The sequence below is a fragment of the Microcaecilia unicolor genome, chromosome 3 (genome assembly GCF_901765095.1).
Source record: "Microcaecilia unicolor chromosome 3, aMicUni1.1, whole genome shotgun sequence".
NCBI classification, from domain to species: Eukaryota; Metazoa; Chordata; class Amphibia; order Gymnophiona; family Siphonopidae; genus Microcaecilia; species Microcaecilia unicolor.
This window is the reverse complement of record NC_044033.1, coordinates 5,036,446-5,054,843: the sequence shown is the minus strand read 5'-3', so window position 1 is coordinate 5,054,843 and position 18,398 is coordinate 5,036,446. Positions and strand designations below refer to the sequence as shown.

Sequence of the window (18,398 nt, the reverse complement as noted above, 5' to 3'; positions counted from 1 at the left end):
CTCATACCATAGGAATCTAACTGTATCTCTCTACACCAGACATCACCGCGGAGACCCAGGCAAAGGTATCGGCCTGCTTATCCGACATTGCTGCCTGGATGTCCAACCGCCACCTGAAACTGAACATGTCCAAGACCGAGCTTATCGTCTTTCCACCAAAACCCACTTCTCCTCTTCCTCCACTTTCTATCTCAGTTGATAACACCCTCATCCTCCCCGTCTCATCTGCCCGCAACCTCGGAGTCATCTTTGACTCCTCTCTCTCCTTCTCTGCGCATATCCAGCAGATAGCCAAGACCTGTCGCTTCTTCCTCTTTAACATCAGCAAAATTCGCCCTTTCCTCTCTGAACACACCACCCGAACTCTCGTCCACGCTCTCATTACCTCTCGCCTGGACTACTGCAACTTACTCCTCACCGGCCTCCCACTTAGCCATCTATCCCCCTTCAGTCTGTTCAGAACTCTGCTGCACGTCTCATATTCCGCCAGAACCGATATGCTCATATCACCCCTCTCCTCAGGTCACTTCACTGGCTTCCGATCGGATACCGCATTCAATTCAAGCTTCTCCTTCTTACCTACAAATGCACTCAGTCTGCTGCCCCTCACTACCTCTCTACCCTCATCTCCCCTTACGTTCCCGCCCGTAACCTCCGTTCACAGGATAAATCCCTCCTCTCAGTGCCCTTCTCCACCACCGCCAACTCCAGGCTCCGCTCATTCTGCCTCGCCTCACCCTATGCTTGGAACAACCTTCCTGAACCCTTACGCCAAGCCCCCTCCCTGCCCGTCTTCAAGTCTTTGCTTAAAGCCCACCTCTTCAATGCTGCGTTCGGCACCTAACCCTTACCGTTCAGTGAATCCAGACTGCCCCAATTTGACTGCCCCTATCGGACCGACCGTTCACTTGTCTATTAGATTGTAAGCTCTTTGAGCAGGGACTGTCTCTCTTTGTTAAATTGTACAGCGCTGCGTAACCCTAGTAGCGCTCTAGAAATGTTAAGTAGTAGTAGTAGTAGTAATAGTAGAAGAAAGCAAACATTCTACAGGAATTCCCTCTAACCCTTTCCCTGCTCTTGCTTGAAGCAAATCTCCCTGAGAAAATATTTCTTCCATATCATCAAGCTGATCAATCCATAGACTGGTGGGTTGTGTCCATCTACCAGCAGGTGGAGATAGAGAGCAAACTTTTGCCTCCCTATATGTGGTCATGTGCTGCCGGAAACTCCCCAGTATGTTCTCTATCTCAGCAGGTGGTGGTCACACACAGCAGCAGCTCTGGCTAGGCCTCCAAGCCTAATTTTTAGGTTTTGTTGAGTGCCTGGGGTTGAGGGCTCTTTTGAGCAAGTGCAAACCTGGTGGTGCCAGGTCCCTCCTTTTCTCCCCCCTCCCGCTGGCTCCGTAAAAAAAAAAAAAAAAAAAAATTTTGAACGTCCTTAAAGGCGTTTATTTCGACGTTTATTTAAGCATCTATTGCAGCTACTCACTGTGGGACACCAGGTCGTTACAACTCGGAGCGGACAGCAGGTAATTTTTACCTTTTTATAGCGGGCAGGGGGTTCCCCGATTCTTCTCCTCGTGGCATATGGCGTCGGAGGGCGAGGGCGCAAAGGGTCGCTCCCCGGGTCGCTTGAGCGCTTCTAGAGGGGATGCAGGGGTCTTAAAGCCTGATTCGCCCTTGTTGGGTGACAGTTTCGTGACCGATGAATGTCCCGGTCCTTCCTCCGGCGTGGCGGTTTTTCCCGCCATAAACGCCCATCCCCCGCTCCTCGCCTCCGCCATCTTGGCCGGCCACGCGGCTCGGACGGCTTCTTCTTGGGCCGCCCTTGAGGTTGGAGACATTAATGCCATGAACGCCCTTAATTTGGGCGACGGCACAGAAGCGGCTAAAGTTAAGAGCCGTTCTTCCCGCGCGGCTCCTTCGCGGAGTTTCGCGCCGGACGCCATTTTGGATGCGCAGCATGTCTCTCCCCCGCTATTGCGAGCGCCGGTTGAGGGTGCGTCTAGGGCTGTTGCCCAGGCTGCGGAAGTGCACAGTCTGGGGGGTTTCTCCCCCGAGTTTGTTTTGCTGCTGCATCAGGCCTTCCTCATGCACAACGCTGCCCCTACTCCCTCGTCTGGTAAAGAGGTTGAGGTTCCCAGAGGTAAACGTCCTCGGGTTGATTCCCAGGCCTTGGAGGAATTTGTCTCCTCCGATGTAGATGAGGGCAGCGTGTCTGAGGTCTCCCAACGGTCCTTTGCGGATTCCTTGGAGGAGACGGATCCCCGCTCGGATGGAGCGGATGACCCCTCTGCAGCGCGGCTTTTTAGCCCAGAGGATTTGCCCAACCTGTTGTTACAGGCCATGGACACTTTGAAGATTTCCTCTCCGGAGGACGTCTCTCCCTCAGCCCCTGTTGGCTCTGCCATTATGCTGGGGACGAAGCGCCCGCCTAGAACCTTCCACGTGCATGATGCCATGCACACCTTAATTTCGGCTCAATGGGATGTCCCAGAAGCGAGCCTTAAAGTGGCTAGGGCTATGTCCCGCCTCTATCCTTTGGCTGTGAGTGAACGTGAGGCCTATCTGTGGCCTACCGTGGATTCTTTAATCACTGCGGTGACTAAGAAAACGGCGTTGCCGGTGGAAGGTGGCACGGCCCTAAAGGACGCCCAAGACAGAAGATTGGAGGCGGCCTTAAGGTCGTCCTTTGAGGCGGCTGCTTTAAGTTTGCAGGCCTCAGTTTGCGGCTCCTATGTGGCCAGGGCGTGCCTGACTATGGTGCAGCGGGCTTCCCCCTCGGATCATTCCTTGAGGGCTGATTGGCCGGCCCTGGAATCGGGCTTAGCCTATTTGGCAGACTTGCTGTATGATGTCTTGAGGGCCTCAGCGAAAGGCATGGCTCAGACAATCTCTGCGCGGCGGTGGCTTTGGCTGAAACATTGGTCTGCTGACCACGCCTCTAAATCCCGCCTGGCTAGGTTGCCTTTTAAAGGCAAGCTGCTCTTTGGGGTCGAGCTGGACAAAATCGTGACCGATCTCGGCACGTCTAAGGGCAAGAAATTACCAGAGGTCAGGGCTCGGGCTAGTACTCATCCCGGTACCTCCAGAGGACGGTTGCAGGAAGCCCGTCGGTACCGCCCGGGCAAGTCGGGTTCCTCTGCCCCCTCTTCCTTCAAGAGGAATTTCTCCCCCAAGCAGCATTCCTTTCGCAGAGACCGCCGTCCCGGAGGTGCTCCCTCCGGTCCTCCCCCAGGGTCTCGTACCCAATGACGGGGTCTTGGTCCACGCCCCAGTGCAGATTGGAGGACGGCTGTCCTCGTTTCTGGGCGAGTGGACCACAATAACTTCAGACGCGTGGGTGCTGGAAGTCATCAGAGACGGCTACAAACTAGAGTTCTGCCGACCCTTAAAAGACGGGTTTGTACTCTCTCCCTGCAAGTCTCCGGTCAAAGCTGTGGCAGTGCAGCAGACCTTGGACAATCTGATCCGCCTGGGCGCGGTCGTTCCGGTGCCAGAAAGTCAGCTTGGCAAGGGACGTTACTCCATTTACTTTGTGGTACCAAAGAAAGGAGGTTCTGTCCGGCCTATCCTCGATCTCAAAGGGGTCAATCGGGCCTTGAAAGTGCGGCACTTTCGCATGGAGACTCTCCGCTCTGTTATAGCGGCAGTGAAGGCAGGAGAGTTCCTGGCATCCTTGGACATCAAGGAAGCGTACCTGCATATTCCCATCTGGCCTCCTCATCAACGCTTTCTGCGTTTTGCAGTCCTGGGACAACACTTCCAGTTCAGAGCCCTCCCTTTCGGGTTGGCTACTGCTCCGCGGACCTTTTCCAAAGTAATGGTGGTCATCGTGGCCTTCCTACGAAAGGAAGGGGTACAAGTCCATCCTTATCTGGACGACTGGTTGATCCGAGCCCCCTCTTATGCAGAGTGCGGCAAAGCTGTGGACCGGGTAGTTGCTCTTTTGAGCTCCCTGGGATGGATCATCAACTGGGAGAAAAGCCAGCTGCGCCCGACTCAGTCCCTGGAGTACCTGGGAGTTCGAGTCGACACCCAAGTGGGCAGAGTGTTCCTGCCAGACAATCGGATTGTCAAACTTCAGGCTCAGGTGGACCAGTTCCTAGTAGCCTCTCCCCTTCGGGCTTGGGACTATGTGCAGCTGTTCGGCTCTATGACGGCCACGATGGAAGTTGTGCCCTGGGCCAGGGCTCATATGAGACCACTTCAACACTCTTTGCTGCAGCGCTGGACTCCGATGTCGGAGGATTATGCTGTGCGCCTTCCCTTGGACCCAGCAGTGCGCAAGGCGCTGAGCTGGTGGATGCAGACAGACAAGTTGTCTGCGGGAATGCCTCTGGTGACCCCAGAGTGGATTGTCGTCACGACGGACGCCTCGTTGTCGGGCTGGGGAGCCCACTGCTTGGGAAGGACAGCGCAGGGGCTCTGGTCTCCTGCAGAGGCAAAGTGGTCTATCAACCTCCTGGAACTCAGAGCCATTCGGTTGGCGCTTTTGGAGTTCATCCCGGTACTGGTGTTGAAGCCTGTACGGGTCCTGTCGGACAATGCCACGGCTGTGGCCTATGTCAACCGCCAGGGAGGTACCAAGAGCGCCCCTCTAGCCAAGGAGGCTATGAATCTTTGCCAGTGGGCGGAAGCGAACCTGGAGCAGCTTTCAGCGGCCCACATTGCCGGAGTCATGAATGTCAAGGCGGACTTTCTCAGTCGCCATACCTTGGAGCCCGGAGAGTGGCAGCTATCTGCTCAGGCGTTCTTGGACATCACGAAGCGCTGGGGCCAGCCGAGCCTAGATCTGATGGCGTCATCGGCCAATTGCCAAGTGCCGCGCTTTTTCAGCAGAGGACGGGACCCTCGATCCCTGGGAGTAGATGCTCTTCTCCAACAGTGGCCGACACAAGAGCTTCTCTATGTGTTCCCGCCCTGGCCCATGTTGGGCAGGGTGCTAGACCGGGTGGCAAAGCATCCCGGCAGGGTAATCCTGGTGGGTCCGGATTGGCCCAGGCGTCCCTGGTATGCGGACTTGATCAGGCTCTCAGTCGACGATCCTCTGCGGCTGCCAGTGGAGCAGGGTCTGTTACATCAGGGTCCCGTGGTGATGGAGGATCCCTCCCCCTTTGGTCTTACGGCCTGGCTATTGAGCGGCAGCGTCTGAGGAAGAAGGGCTTCTCAGACAAGGTCATCGCCACTATGCTGAGAGCGAGGAAGCGCTCTACTTCTACTGCTTACGCCAGGGTTTGGCGTATCTTTGCAGCGTGGTGTGAAGCAGGCTCACTTTCTCCCTTCACTGCTCCAATTTCTTCAGTGTTGGCGTTCCTGCAAGAAGGTCTGGAGAAAGGCCTGTCGCTCAGTTCCCTTAAAGTCCAGGTAGCGGCTCTGGCTTGCTTCAGGGGCCGCCTGAAGGGTGCTTCCCTGGCTTCGCAGCCAGATGTGGTGCACTTTCTCAAGGGAGTTAATCACCTGCGCCCTCCTCTGCACTCAGTGGTGCCTGCGTGGAATCTCAACCTGGTACTAAGAGCATTGCAGAAGCCGCCTTTTGAACCCTTGTCGAGGGCATCTCTGAAAGACCTGACGTTGAAAGCAGTCTTTTTGGTGGCTATCACTTCAGCCAGAAGAGTTTCCGAGCTCCAGGCGCTCTCATGTCGAGAGCCTTTTCTGCAGTTCACTGAGGCAGGAGTGACTATTCGCACAGTGCCTTCCTTCCTGCCCAAGATTGTTTCTCGCTTCCATGTGAATCAGCAGCTCTGTCTCCCTTCCTTTCGTAGGGAGGACTACCCAGAGGAGTACTCTGCTCTTAAATATCTGGATGTGAGACGAGTCATCATAAGATACTTGGAAGTGACCAATGATTTCCGGAAATCGGATCATCTGTTTGTCCTGTTTGCAGGTCCTCGTAAGGGTCTGCAGGCTGCTAAGCCTACAGTGGCAAGATGGGTCAAGGAAGCCATTGCAGCGGCTTATGTGGCCGCGGGGAAGGTGCCGCCTATCCAGCTGAAGGCTCACTCCACGAGAGCTCAGGCGGCCTCGATGGCAGAGGCCGGATCCGTCTCCTTGGAAGAGATATGCAAGGCGGCAACTTGGGCTTCGGCTCATACATTCTCCAAGCATTACCGTTTGACTGTGGCTGCACGGGCGGAGGCCCGGTTTGGAGCTTCAGTGTTGAGGTCAGGGATTTCAATGTCCCGCCCTGGGTGAGTACTGCTTCGGTACATCCCACCAGTCTATGGATTGATCAGCTTGATGATATGGAAGGTAAAATTATGTATAATCATACCTGATAATTTTCTTTCCATTAATCATAGCTGATCGATCCATAGCCCCTCCCAGATATCTGTACTGTTTTTATTCTGGTTGCATTTCAGGTTCAAGTTTAGTCTTCAGTTACTTCAGAAAGACTTCGTGTTCAAGTTTTTTCACTTGGATTCTTCAAGAGTTAAGACGAGTTTGTGTTACAGTGAGCTGCTGCATTCCTCTCCCCTCCGTTTTACGGGGCTGGATTGAGACTTAAAATTCTGCCGGCACTCCCTCCCGCTTCGTGCGGCTGTAGGGCAGTTTTGTACCCCTCCCGCTTCGGCGGTGTTAGGGTCAGTCAGCTCCTCCCGCGGTTGCGGTTGCAGGATAAGCCAGATCCCCCCGCATCGGCGGGTGTGGTGTCCCTCCCCCCGCTCCGCGGGGATGAGCTGGACGGATTCCCCTCCCCCACTTGTGTGGGGATGAGCTGGGTTAATTCCCCTCCCCCGTTTCGGCGGTGGTGAGCTGGGCAGAGTGTCCCTTCGTGGGTGTAATTCTCTAAGTGCTGAGTCCTGCGGATGGAGCTTTGATATCGACATACTGAGGAGTTTCCGGCAGCACATGACCACATATAGGGAGGCAAAAGTTTGCTCTCTATCTCCACCTGCTGGTAGATGGACACAACCCACCAGTCTATGGATTGATCAGCTATGATTAATGGAAAGAAAATTATCAGGTATGATTATACATAATTTTACCTTGTCCAGTATTCATTCTGTATTTGTCCAGGGAGGTTCCCTTTTCTTTGTAGCAAGAAGCAGTAGCTTGATCAGATGTCTTTGGCCACTTAAAATACAAAGATGCACTAAAAAGCACAATAACTATTCCAATATAAGGCTGCCTACATGGTCGTTATTTTCATTTGTGGCAACCCCCCCCCCCCCCCCCCCCCCCCAATAATTAAGCCTTAAAATAAAGTTCAACAATCACTTGGATTTAATAAACGCCAGCTTTCTCATTCTTCAATAGTGATGAAGAAGGTAAAGATGCAGAGAATTTTTGAATATGAAATGCTTAGGACCCTTTAGTCAAAAGTTTATTTTAGGATTTGATGCTGCTACTAATAATAATTTCTATAGTGCTACTTGACATATGCAGCGCTGTATGTATTACATCCCTAGTGGGAACACAATGTAAGGTGTTTTTTTTGTACCTGGGGCAATGGAGGGTTAAGTGACTTGCCCAAGGCAATAAGGAGCTGCAGTGGGAATCAAACCCAGGTCACCAGGATCAAAGCCCACTGTACTAACCATTAGGCAGCTACTCCACTCTATATAGATTACAGCCCATCAGCTCTATATGTGCATATTTCACTGAGTCCAGGGCTTTTTGTCCAGTCTATCCTCCCAGTTACAATCTGAACTGACAGTAATAATTGCAGAGGCAGATGTGTGGAATGCATTTTATATGCTCGTCACATAACACATTCGATAACTCTTCGAGATTCATGGAAACAGGGGCATAGCTACGGGTGGGCCTGGATGGGCCCAGGCCCACCCAATTTAGCCTCAGGTCTGCCCACCCAGAGTCCGAGTCCATCCCTGTCCGTCCGTATCTTCGAATCCTCGCCCACAGCGATGAACTGGTGGGCGGGGCCCCAGTGCGCCGCTCTTCAGTAGTGTAAAAGCAGCAAGCCGGCAGGTTCAAGTCCGTCCTTCGCTTCCTTGCCCTCTCTGCGTCCCGCCCGCCTGAAAGGAAATGACATCACAGGAAGGCGGGACGCAGAGAGGGCAGGGAAGCGAAGGACGGACTCGAACCTGCCAGCTTGCTGCTTTTACTACTGGAGAGTAGCGCCCCGCACGCCAGTTCACCGCTGCAACGTCGGGAGTGGAGTGCAAGTGAGCCAGCCTATGAAGTCCACTGTAAGGAAGCCATTTGGTAAATTTCTGTTCCTTTCCACTCTCCCGCGCAGCCGTCGCGTCGCAAACACAGCAAGCAGACCTGTGAGCTGCTGCATCCACCTTGTCGTTCTTTGCCATGAGAGATGCTGCGAATGGGGAGAGAGGGGGGGATGGAAAGAAACAGGATGGGTGGGGGAAATTCTGGCCACACTGGATCACAGGAGAGGGGGGCAAGATGAAAGAGAGAAGACGTGACAGGAAGATGCTGGGAGGGGTGAAGGGTGGGGAGAAGAGAGGGAGCAGATGCTGGGCTAGAAGGGTGGAGGGAGAGAGACACTGGGAAAGGTGAAACCATGTGGGAGAGGCCAAGGGGGTGGCAAGGAAATAAACAGGAGGAGGATGGTGATTACAGGGGAAAGAAATATGGTAATGGGTCATAGATTGAAGATGGAAGGGAATGGATGGCTGGGGAAGTAGAGAGATGGGGAATAGGAGAACTAGTGTGTGAAAAGGAAATGGAAATCTGACAGGTATCTGAAAAGTAAAACAAAGGAAAAGGGGTTAGGATAAAATTTGGGTGGACAGAGAAAAGAAAAGAAAAAAAGGGAGGAAAGAGCTAAAATGGAAAGGTCAATATGTCAGAGGCAAGTGAAGTGAGGGAATGCAACGAGAGGAGAAAAAGACAAATGGACAGCAGCTGCTTGAAGGAGAAATAGCAGAAAGATTGGAAAGTTCAAAAGAGAAACTCTATCAACATGATGGAAAAAGAAAATGACCAGACAACAAAGGTAGAAAAGGCATTTTATTTTGAATCTTAACTGAAATATGATAGCTTGAGAAATGTGCATAGCGGATGTCACTTTCCTCATGAGCTAAAGTGTTTCTGTTTCTAATATTGAGTTGGGAGGTGCTGGGAGAGAGATGGAGAATAGGGGGAGGAAGGGGGCGGGGCAGAGAGAAAAGTTTGTGCCCACCCACTCCGGGCTCAGGCCCACCCAAAATTGGCTGTCTGGCTACGCCACTGCATGGAAATACTTTTAAAACAAAATAGTTAAGCTCTGGAACTCTTTGCTGGAGGATGTGGTAACAGCGGTTAGCGTAGCTGTGTTTAAAAAAGATTTGGACAGGTTCCTAGAGGAAAAGTCCATAGTCTGCTACTGAGACAGACATGGGGAAGCAACTGTTTGCCCTGGGATTGGTACCATGGAATGTTGCCATGGTTTGGGTTTCTGCCAGATACTTGTGACCTGGATTGGCCACTGTTGGAAGCAGAATACTGGGCTAGATGGACCACTGGTCTGACCCAGTATGGCTACTCTTATGTTCTTATCTTTAGCCTCAGCCATTTCTGCTAGACATTTAGCTTGGAGTACTGCTAGAACTGAAAAATGAGCTTGCGGAGCTACTGTTAGTGATATGCAATTTATCCTTAAAATCGAGCATAGTACCAGAAGATTGGAGAATGGCCAATCTAACACCGATTTTTAAAAAACGTTCCAGGGGAGATCCGTGAAATTATAGATCAGTGAGTCTGACGTCGGTGCCAGGGAAAATGGTAGAGGCTATTATTAAAAACAAAATTACAGAGCACATCCAAGGACGTGGATTACTGAGACCAAGTCAGCACAGCTTTTGTGTGCCTGACCAATTTACTTCAATTCTTTGAAGGAGTAAACAAACATGTGGACAAAGGGAAGCCAGTCAATATCTGGATTTTCAAAAGGCGTTTGACAAGGTACCTCATGAAAGGCTACAGAGGAAATTGGAGGGTCATGGGCTAAGAGGAAATGTCCTATTGTGGTTTAAAAACTGGTTGAAGGATAGGAAACAAAGAGTGGGGTTAAATGGGCAGTATTCACAATGGAGAAGGGTAGCTAGTGGGGTTCCTCAGGGGTCTGTGCTAGGACCGCTGCTTTTTAATATGTTTATAAATGATTTAGAGATGGGAGTAACTAGCGAGGTAATTACATTTGCTGATGACACAAAATTATTCAAAGTCGTTAACTCATGACAGGATTGTGAAAAATTACAGAAGGACCTTACGAGACTGGGAGACTGGGCGGCTAAATGGCAGATGACGTTTAATGTGAGGAAGTGCAAGGTGATGCATGTGGGGAAAAAAGAACCCGAATTATAGCTACGTCATGCAAGGTTCAACGTTAGGAGTTAACAGACCAAGAAAGGGATCTGGGTGTCGTCGTCGATAATACACTGAAACCTTCTGCTCAGTGTGCTGTTGCGGCTAGGAAAGCGAATAGAATGTTGGGTATTATTAGGAAAGGTATGGAAAACAGGTGTGATGATGTTATAATGCCTTTGTTTCACTCCATGGTGTGACCGCACCTTGAGTATTGTGTTCAATTCTAGTCGCCGCATCTCAAGAAAGATATAGTAGAATTGGAAAAGGTGCAGCGAAGGGCAACTAAAATGATAGCGGGGATGGGACAACTTCCCTATGAAGAAAGACTAAGGAGGCTAGGGCTTTTCAGCTTGGAGAAGAGACGGCTGAGGGGAGACATGATAGAGGTATATAAAATAATGAGTGGAGTGGAACAGGTGGATGTGAAGCGTCTGTTCACGCTTTCCAAAAATACCAGGACTAGGGGGCATGTGATGAAACTACAGTGTAGTAAATTTAAAACAAATCAGAGAAAATGTTTCTTCACCCAACACATAATTAAACTCTGGAATTCGTTGCCAGAGAATGTGGTGAAGGCGGTTAGCTTGGCAGAGTTTAAAAAGGGGTTAGACGGTTTCCTAAAGGACAAGTCCATAAACCACTACTAAATAGACTTGGGAAAAATCCACAATTCCAGGAATAGCATTTATAGAATGTTTGTACGTTTGGGAAGCTTGCCAGGTGCCCTTGGCCTGGATTGGCCGCTGTCGTGGACAGGATGCTGGGCTTGATGGACCCTTGGTCTTTTCCCAGTGTGGCATTACTTATGTACTTACGTCCTACTGAACAGTTTTAGCAGTAGCTCTTTTGCCATCATTATCCCATGTAGGTGCAGCAAAACACTTTTGAGGTTGGAGGGGTTAAACAAACCAATTTCCAGCCTCGCCACTGACCAGTCTAGCTGCTGCTGCTGTCTTGGGCAAAATATCAGTAGGGTATGGCCCTAGTCGAGATCCAAATTTTATATCTGACTTAATCCTGTATGTCGATTTGAAAAAGCAGTGTTTCTCACTATAACAACTCTGTAGCCAGGATTGATCGACACAGTTCCACCTACTGCCTCGAGAGTTACTTCTTTAGCTATGGAACTAACTGGGGGATTGAGGGAGACCCCTGTACACTATCAATACACCAAAACTGAATCTACCAATTTCAGACACCCTAAAAATTCTTGGAGTTACCATTGATCGACACCTAACTCTTGAGAGTCACGCGAAAAACACAACCAAGAAAATGTTCCACTCAATGTGGAAATTAAAAAGAGTAAGACCTTTCTTCCCAAGGACCGTGTTCCGCAACCTGGTACAATCAATGGTACTCAGTCATCTAGATTACTGCAATGCACTCTACGCTGGCTGCAAAGAGCAAATAATCAAGAAACTTCAGACAGCTCAGAACACCGCAGCTAGACTCATATTCAGTAAAACCTAAATTATTATTATTGCATTTGTATCCCACATTATCCCACCCATTTGCAGGCTCAATGCAGCTTACATAGGTTTGTTATGACATTGTCATTCCAGAATATCAGATACAGTTAGTAGTGTGTAGAGATTAAGTAGGGACGAAAGAGGAAGTGATTGGGCGGGTGATAGTAGAAGTGGATTTTCATAACTGGTTGGGTTGGGAAAGTGAGTTAGTGAAGCTGTTGGTTCTCGTTGTAGGCCTTGTTGAAGAAGTGTGTCTTCAGAGATTTGCGAAAGTTATTTGTTTCGACAGTTGATTTCAGGTCTGTGGGTAGAGCATTCCATATTTGCGTGCTCGTGTAGGAGAAGATAGTGGCATGCATCAGCTTGTATTTTAGTCCTTTACAGCTGGGGAAGTTCAAATTGAGAAATTTGCGGTATGTTCTTGTGACGTTTCTGGGAGGTAGGTCCACTAGGTTCAGCATGTAGATCAGGGCGTCTGCATGGATAATTTTGTGTACAATCGTACATATCTTGAACGCAATGCATTCTTTAAGTGGGAGCCAATGCTGTTTCTCTCTTAGGGGTTTTGCACTTTCATATTTAGTTTTTCCAAATATGAGTCTGGCGGCAGTATTCTGGGCTGTTTGGAGTTTTTTGATAGTCTGTTCTTTGCAGCCCGCATATAGTGCGTTGCAGTAATCCAGATGGCTTATTACCATTGACTGTACCAGGGTGCAGAAGACGTATCTCAGGAAGAATGGTTTTACTCTTTTGAGTTTCCACATGGTGTGGAACATCTTTTTTTTTTTTTTTTTTGAAAGTGCTAAACCCCTGCGTGAAAAGCTACACTGGCTCCCACTCAAAGAACGCATCACGTTCAAAATATGCACCCTAGTTCACAAAATCATTCATGGAGATGCCCCAGCCTATATGTCAGACCTGATAGACTTACCACCCAGGAATGCGAAAAAATCATCCCGCACATTCCTTAATCTTCACTTCCCCAACTGTAAAAGTCTAAAATATAATCTAACGCATGCGTCAACCTTTTCCTACCTGAGCACACAATTCTGGAATGCGCTGCCGTGCAACTTAAAAACGATCTATGAATTAACCAACTTCCGCAAACTACTGAAGACCCATCTCTTCAACAAGGCATACCACAAAGATCAACAAATATGAACTCCTATACATATATCCAGAATTGCCTTACAGTGTTTACTCGTCAAACTTCTATCATGTTTTATCGTTATCATGTTACTCAAGATCCTTCTGTTATATTAAATGTATATTTTCTTATATATTTCCACTTTTCATGATGTATTGTAAGCCACATTGAGCCTGTAAAGAGGTGGGAAAATGTGGGATACAAATGCAAAAAATAAATATACAAGAAAGGCCCACACGTGCTCAGAACCTTACACTTCTGAGCTCTGGGAGAGCTGTTTGTTCTGGCTTTGTCAGATGGCATCGCCCACGTGTGCCTGATCAGTCCTGCTGTCTATTCTTTACCAAGTATCTGTGTGATGTTTAAATGGGGTCTAAGTTTGTGTGTTAGTTTACTGTTATGTATGCTTGTGTTTTTATGATTATGTACATTTTTGTTGGGCTCCGCCTCAGATAAAAGCAGAATAAAGATAATAAACTAAACTATAACAAATGACAAGGTTTGTAAATTTAGTTCATGCCTTATCATTAGTGGCTCAAAATTAGTTACATAGAGGTATGGTAGGTATTTCCTTGTCCTCAGAGGGTTTATGAGGCATGAAGTGACATGTCCAAAATGTCCATAGCACTGAAACAGTGCTAACCACTCTCTTAACCAAATTCAAGCAACTAATTGCAACTGGAAACAATGTACTACTCCTACAATTCGACATGTCCAGCGCATTCGACATGGTCAGCCACCAAATACTCTCGAACATCCTAGACTACTTCGGGATCGGAGGAAACGTATTAAGATGGTTCAAAGGCTTCTTAACAGCAAGAACTTACCAAGAGATTTCTAACTCAAAAACGTCAACACCATGGAAACCTGAATGCAGAGTACCACAAGGATCACCGCTCTCACCAACCCTTTTTAACCTAATGATGGCCCCTTTAGCCAAATCGCTATCCAACCAAGGACTCAACCCATACATTTATGCAGACGATGTCACGATATATATCCTGTTCAAACAAGACATAGCTGAAATCACAAACGAAATCACACGCAGCCTCCAAATAATGAACTCGTGGGCGGACGCATTCCAACTAAAGCTAAACGCAGAAAAAACACAATGTCTCATCCTGTCCTCACAATACAATACAAACAAATCCAGATTACACCCTATCGGTCTCAAATAGCCTGAAAATTCTGGGAGTCACAATTGACCGAAATCTCACATTCGAAGATCATGCAAAAAATACAGCAAAGAAAATGTTCCACTCAATGTGGAAACTTAAAAGAATCAAACCTTTCTTCTCAAGGGAAGTATTCCGCAGCCTAGTGAATCAATGGTGCTCAGTCATCTAGACTACTGCAATGCCATTTATGCCGGATGCAAAGAACAAATCATCAAGACGCTTCAAACCGCGCAAAACACAGCAGCCAGACTAATATTTGGGAAAGCGAAATACGAAAGCGCCAAACCCCTAAGAGAAAAACTACACTGGCTCCCACAGAAAGAACGTATTGCATTCAAAGTTTGCACCCTGGTCCACAAAATCGTTCACGGAGAAGCTCCAACCTACATGTCAGACCTTGTAGACTTGCCTATTAGGAATGCAAAAAGATCATCACGCACATTCCTCAATCTCCATTATCCCAACTGCAAAGGGCTAAAATATAAATCCACATACACGACCAGTTTCTCATACATCTGCACACGGCTATGGAACGCACTACCGAAGGCCATAAAAACAACGCAAGACCTAACCATCTTCCGAAAGCTACTGAAAACATCTTTTCAAGAAGGCATACCATAAACATTCATCTTAAATACTAAAAAAACAACACTATACAAAACCGAACTCTTATCACATGATTGATTAAACTCTCTGATATTAATGGTCAAGTAATACCACCTTAAACCTTATGTCGAATAGGGTCTCTATAGTCGACGACCTAATGTACATTACAAATCAATCTGTTACTCAGGAACCTTAACGCAATACCATAATGTATTCTTCTTTACCATGTATGTATGCACATTGTTATATGTCTGTTACCATGTATGTATACACCTTAACGCAATACTAATTGTAATGCTGTTACCCGGAAATGGCAACCGCCATTACGGCAAATGTAAGCCACATTGAGCCTGAAAAGAGGTGGGAAAATGTGGGATACAAATGCTACAAATAAATAAAATAAATAAAAAGAAGGTTCCCTGGTTTTCTGCTTGCAGTTGTAAGCACAAGGCCTGCTACTCCTCTAAGAATGGTGAGCAACTCATTATACAAGTTTGAAAAATTAAACATAGCGGGTTATGTAGTATGTTTATACGTCCTAAATGCAGCAGAAATCTTTTTCTTTCTCTTGGCAGTGTCTAGCAGAAGGAGGCGACCTGAACTCTTTTGAATTCAAGTCATTAACAGATTCAGTAAATGATATCAAGGCTTCAATAGATGCTTCCAATATTAGGTAACTAGTTCGCTTTCCATTTTTCATGTCATTTGTTATATCCAGCCAAACAGTGTCTTTCCGGGCTGATAGATTTCTAGAAATGTAAACAATTTGAGCATTGTGTCTAGATGGGAAAAAAAGTAATAGTGTATATGTATCTTAAATGATCTCATAAATTATTAAGGGAATTTCTTGATACGTAATCTTAAGAACCAAGTTTTTGGTAAATTAATTTAAACAGCAAATAGAGCTAATATTTTATTCAGTAGTGGTTGTAAGTTTGAATGTCAAATGTCCTCACAGAAGAAAGCACCGACTCCAACCCCAAAATGTACCTCACTTAGCAAAACAAATTTTTTGATCCAGTTTGTATGTAACGACCTGATTTCTGCTCCCAGCAGTACTTGCTGTCATGCATTGTACCTCCTTATTAAGGACATATGTATTACCATGAGTTTCTCAGCAAGGTGTTGGTTATTCCATGATTAGCTTTTTTCTACTGATTTAAGCCAAGGAGGGGTGATTTCTTTCAGGGCGATGTCTCCAGATGGGTTAGTTTTGAGGTGGCAGTGTGGTCACTACGGGACCGTACAGCTAACTAACTAACTAACAGAGTTTCCTTCTTCAGGGTCTTAACATGCTGTCTGATTGATTTGGAATAAATAATGGGGATAATGATAAAATCCAAGATACCTGCTGCTGTACCATGAAGTTAGAGAATGTGATTTGCAGTCTCCTAACACTTTGTGATTATCACATTACTTCTCGGGATATCTGAATTAAGCATTTCACTTTATCTTTCTATCTGTCCAGCTGTTTTCAGAATAACGTGGAGATCCATGTAGCACACATTCAGAGTGGTCTGAGCCAGATGGGGAACTTACATGCCTTTGCAGCCAACAACACCAACAGGGACTGACCCAAGGACATTTGAGCAACTGGAAAGCAAGACCTTGCACACTGAACAAGTCTGGCTCCTTCCAGAGAATCCGGATGCCAAATAGACATTCATTTCCTTTTTTTAATTTATTTTTGTGACTTCTTCAGAAATCAGAAATGCTGATAGCATTACTTGTCACATCCTTGGGTATGACACAAGGATGGTAGGTTTGACAATATACCATGTCCGCTGCTTCAGCTGGACCTTAGCCAAGTTTGATATCCTAGAAGGATGCATGAAGCTTTCTGGATGAGCAGTCTCCATGCAGTTGTGCTGGTGGAGAAGGGGGGCATTTGGCCCAGGTATACTGGTGGTGAGAGTAAAAGGGGGAGTTCAGCTGGTAGAAAGTGGAGGGGGGATCTGGTCCTGGTTCTACAGGGTGAGAGGAGATAAGGTAGACATCTGGTCTTGGCTCTGGGGTTTGTTTTTTTTAGAATTCCCATGCAAGGTGGTCACCAGTCTGGACTTTATTCTGACAACATTGAGAAAAGTATGAGTATGTGTTTCTGACCACCCTCAGGCTGTGCAGATAATGACTTAGATTGAGTTTCTCCCTCAAGAAAAGATCAGTACCCTCTGAAAGATCTTTTATACTACACTGTAGACCTCTAGACGAGAAGCAAGCTGGCTGCCTGACTTTTGACTGTTGAGAGGAACAAAATGCCAGTGAAGACACATTTATGGTGCAAGTTTCGCTCTACCTCCCCCTTCATTGAAAAGGAATGTAGGAATTAGTCTGGCTGCAGTTTCAGGCTTTCTTCAGCTGTTCTGAATTTGTACAGCTTTTAGCATTCATAACCTGTTCTCAACCAAACCCAGAGGCCTACAGAGGAAATTCCAGGACAGTCAGTGTATGAACTGGAAAAAAAAAGTGTACAGAGCTGCCTGTGAGCAGAGTCTCAAATGTTCATCTTGTAAAAAGTGTCTATTGGATTGATGGTTTAATATAGAGTATTAAAATGTCAAGTGTAATTGTTCTCAGATTTGGCGTTTTCAGAGATGCTAGAAAGAGAGCAAGAATGGGTGTTAAATGATTTTTAGATGCCCCATCAAATGGGGCCTTTTATATGTTAATGTATAAAGAAAATTTTAAAAAACAGGATTTTCACGTTGAAAATTTTGTATAGTTTAAACTAAGGCTTCTGTATCCTTTGATATATTGTGCCACTGCAGCTCTTTAGTGTGGAATTTGTATTTACCTGATTTGTTCAGCTAATTAAAAAATATAAATCTTTTATTCTCATTTAAAAAAAATGTAAACCCTAAATATGATTTCTGGAAGTTGATATTTTCAGGACTGTAGGTCGGTGGCCATATTACAAAGTCCCTGAGTTTTGCCTGTCCAGCTGTGCAGTATTTAACTTGTTTTCATAACATTGTGCAGGCCAGAATACGTTTCCTTCTTTAAGCTTTTTTTTCCCCCCTTTCTTTGTGTCCTAGTTTATTTTACACTTTTTTGAACAAAAAGAAAGTTCTTTCCTGGACTCCATCAGTCTTACCATGAGATGCCTGAAAGGCAGAGCAGCAGTAGGGGAACCTCCTGCCCAGTGGTGTAGTTGGGGGGGGGGGGGGGCATTTGGATCTCCCCCAATCTTGCAGCACCATCTTGCTGCTATGTCTGGCAGTGATTCCTATCCCCACCAATGGAACAGGTCCTCCACCAGTGGCCTGGCTTGGGTCTATGCCCCCCCCCCCACACACACACACATGCTTGGGTTTTGTGTATGTGCAAAAAGGGAAAATGGGACTTGATATACCGCCTTTCTGAGGTTTTTGGAACTACATTCAAAGTGGTTTACATATATTCAGGTACTTATTGGTGACTTGCCCAGAGTCACAAGGAGCTGTAGTGGGAATCTAACTCAGTTCCCCAGGATCAAAGTCCACTGCACTAACCACTAGGCTACTCCTCCACTTACTTCAAAAAGTAAGAAATAGAATGTTAGGTATTATTAGGAAAGGAATGGAGAACAATGTTATAATGCCTTTGTATCGCTCCAAACTCTGTCTTGGCAACCTCCAGCTGCAGCCTCCTCTTCTAAGACATTTTTAAGTGGGCCTAGGCAGAGACCCTGTTCCTCCCAGAGGAGTAGGATTCCACCACCACCTCGCTCCGCCCAGAACCCCCAGGC

General features: G+C 47.1%; 1 protein-coding gene across 6 annotated transcripts in view; it reads left to right on the top strand.

Annotated features, from left to right (window-relative positions):
- LIN9 (lin-9 DREAM MuvB core complex component) overlaps positions 1-17,473 on the top strand; it is a 239,744-nt gene extending 222,271 nt beyond the window's left edge. For all 6 annotated transcript variants that reach the window (XM_030195724.1, XM_030195723.1, XM_030195727.1 and 3 more), the window contains 2 exons: positions 15,247-15,344; positions 16,140-17,473. In XM_030195724.1, coding sequence (XP_030051584.1) covers positions 15,247-15,344; positions 16,140-16,245 — 204 coding nt within the window. In that variant the 3' untranslated portion in view covers positions 16,246-17,473. The remainder of the gene's footprint in view (positions 1-15,246; positions 15,345-16,139) is intronic.
- The last annotated feature ends 925 nt before the right edge of the window (positions 17,474-18,398 follow it).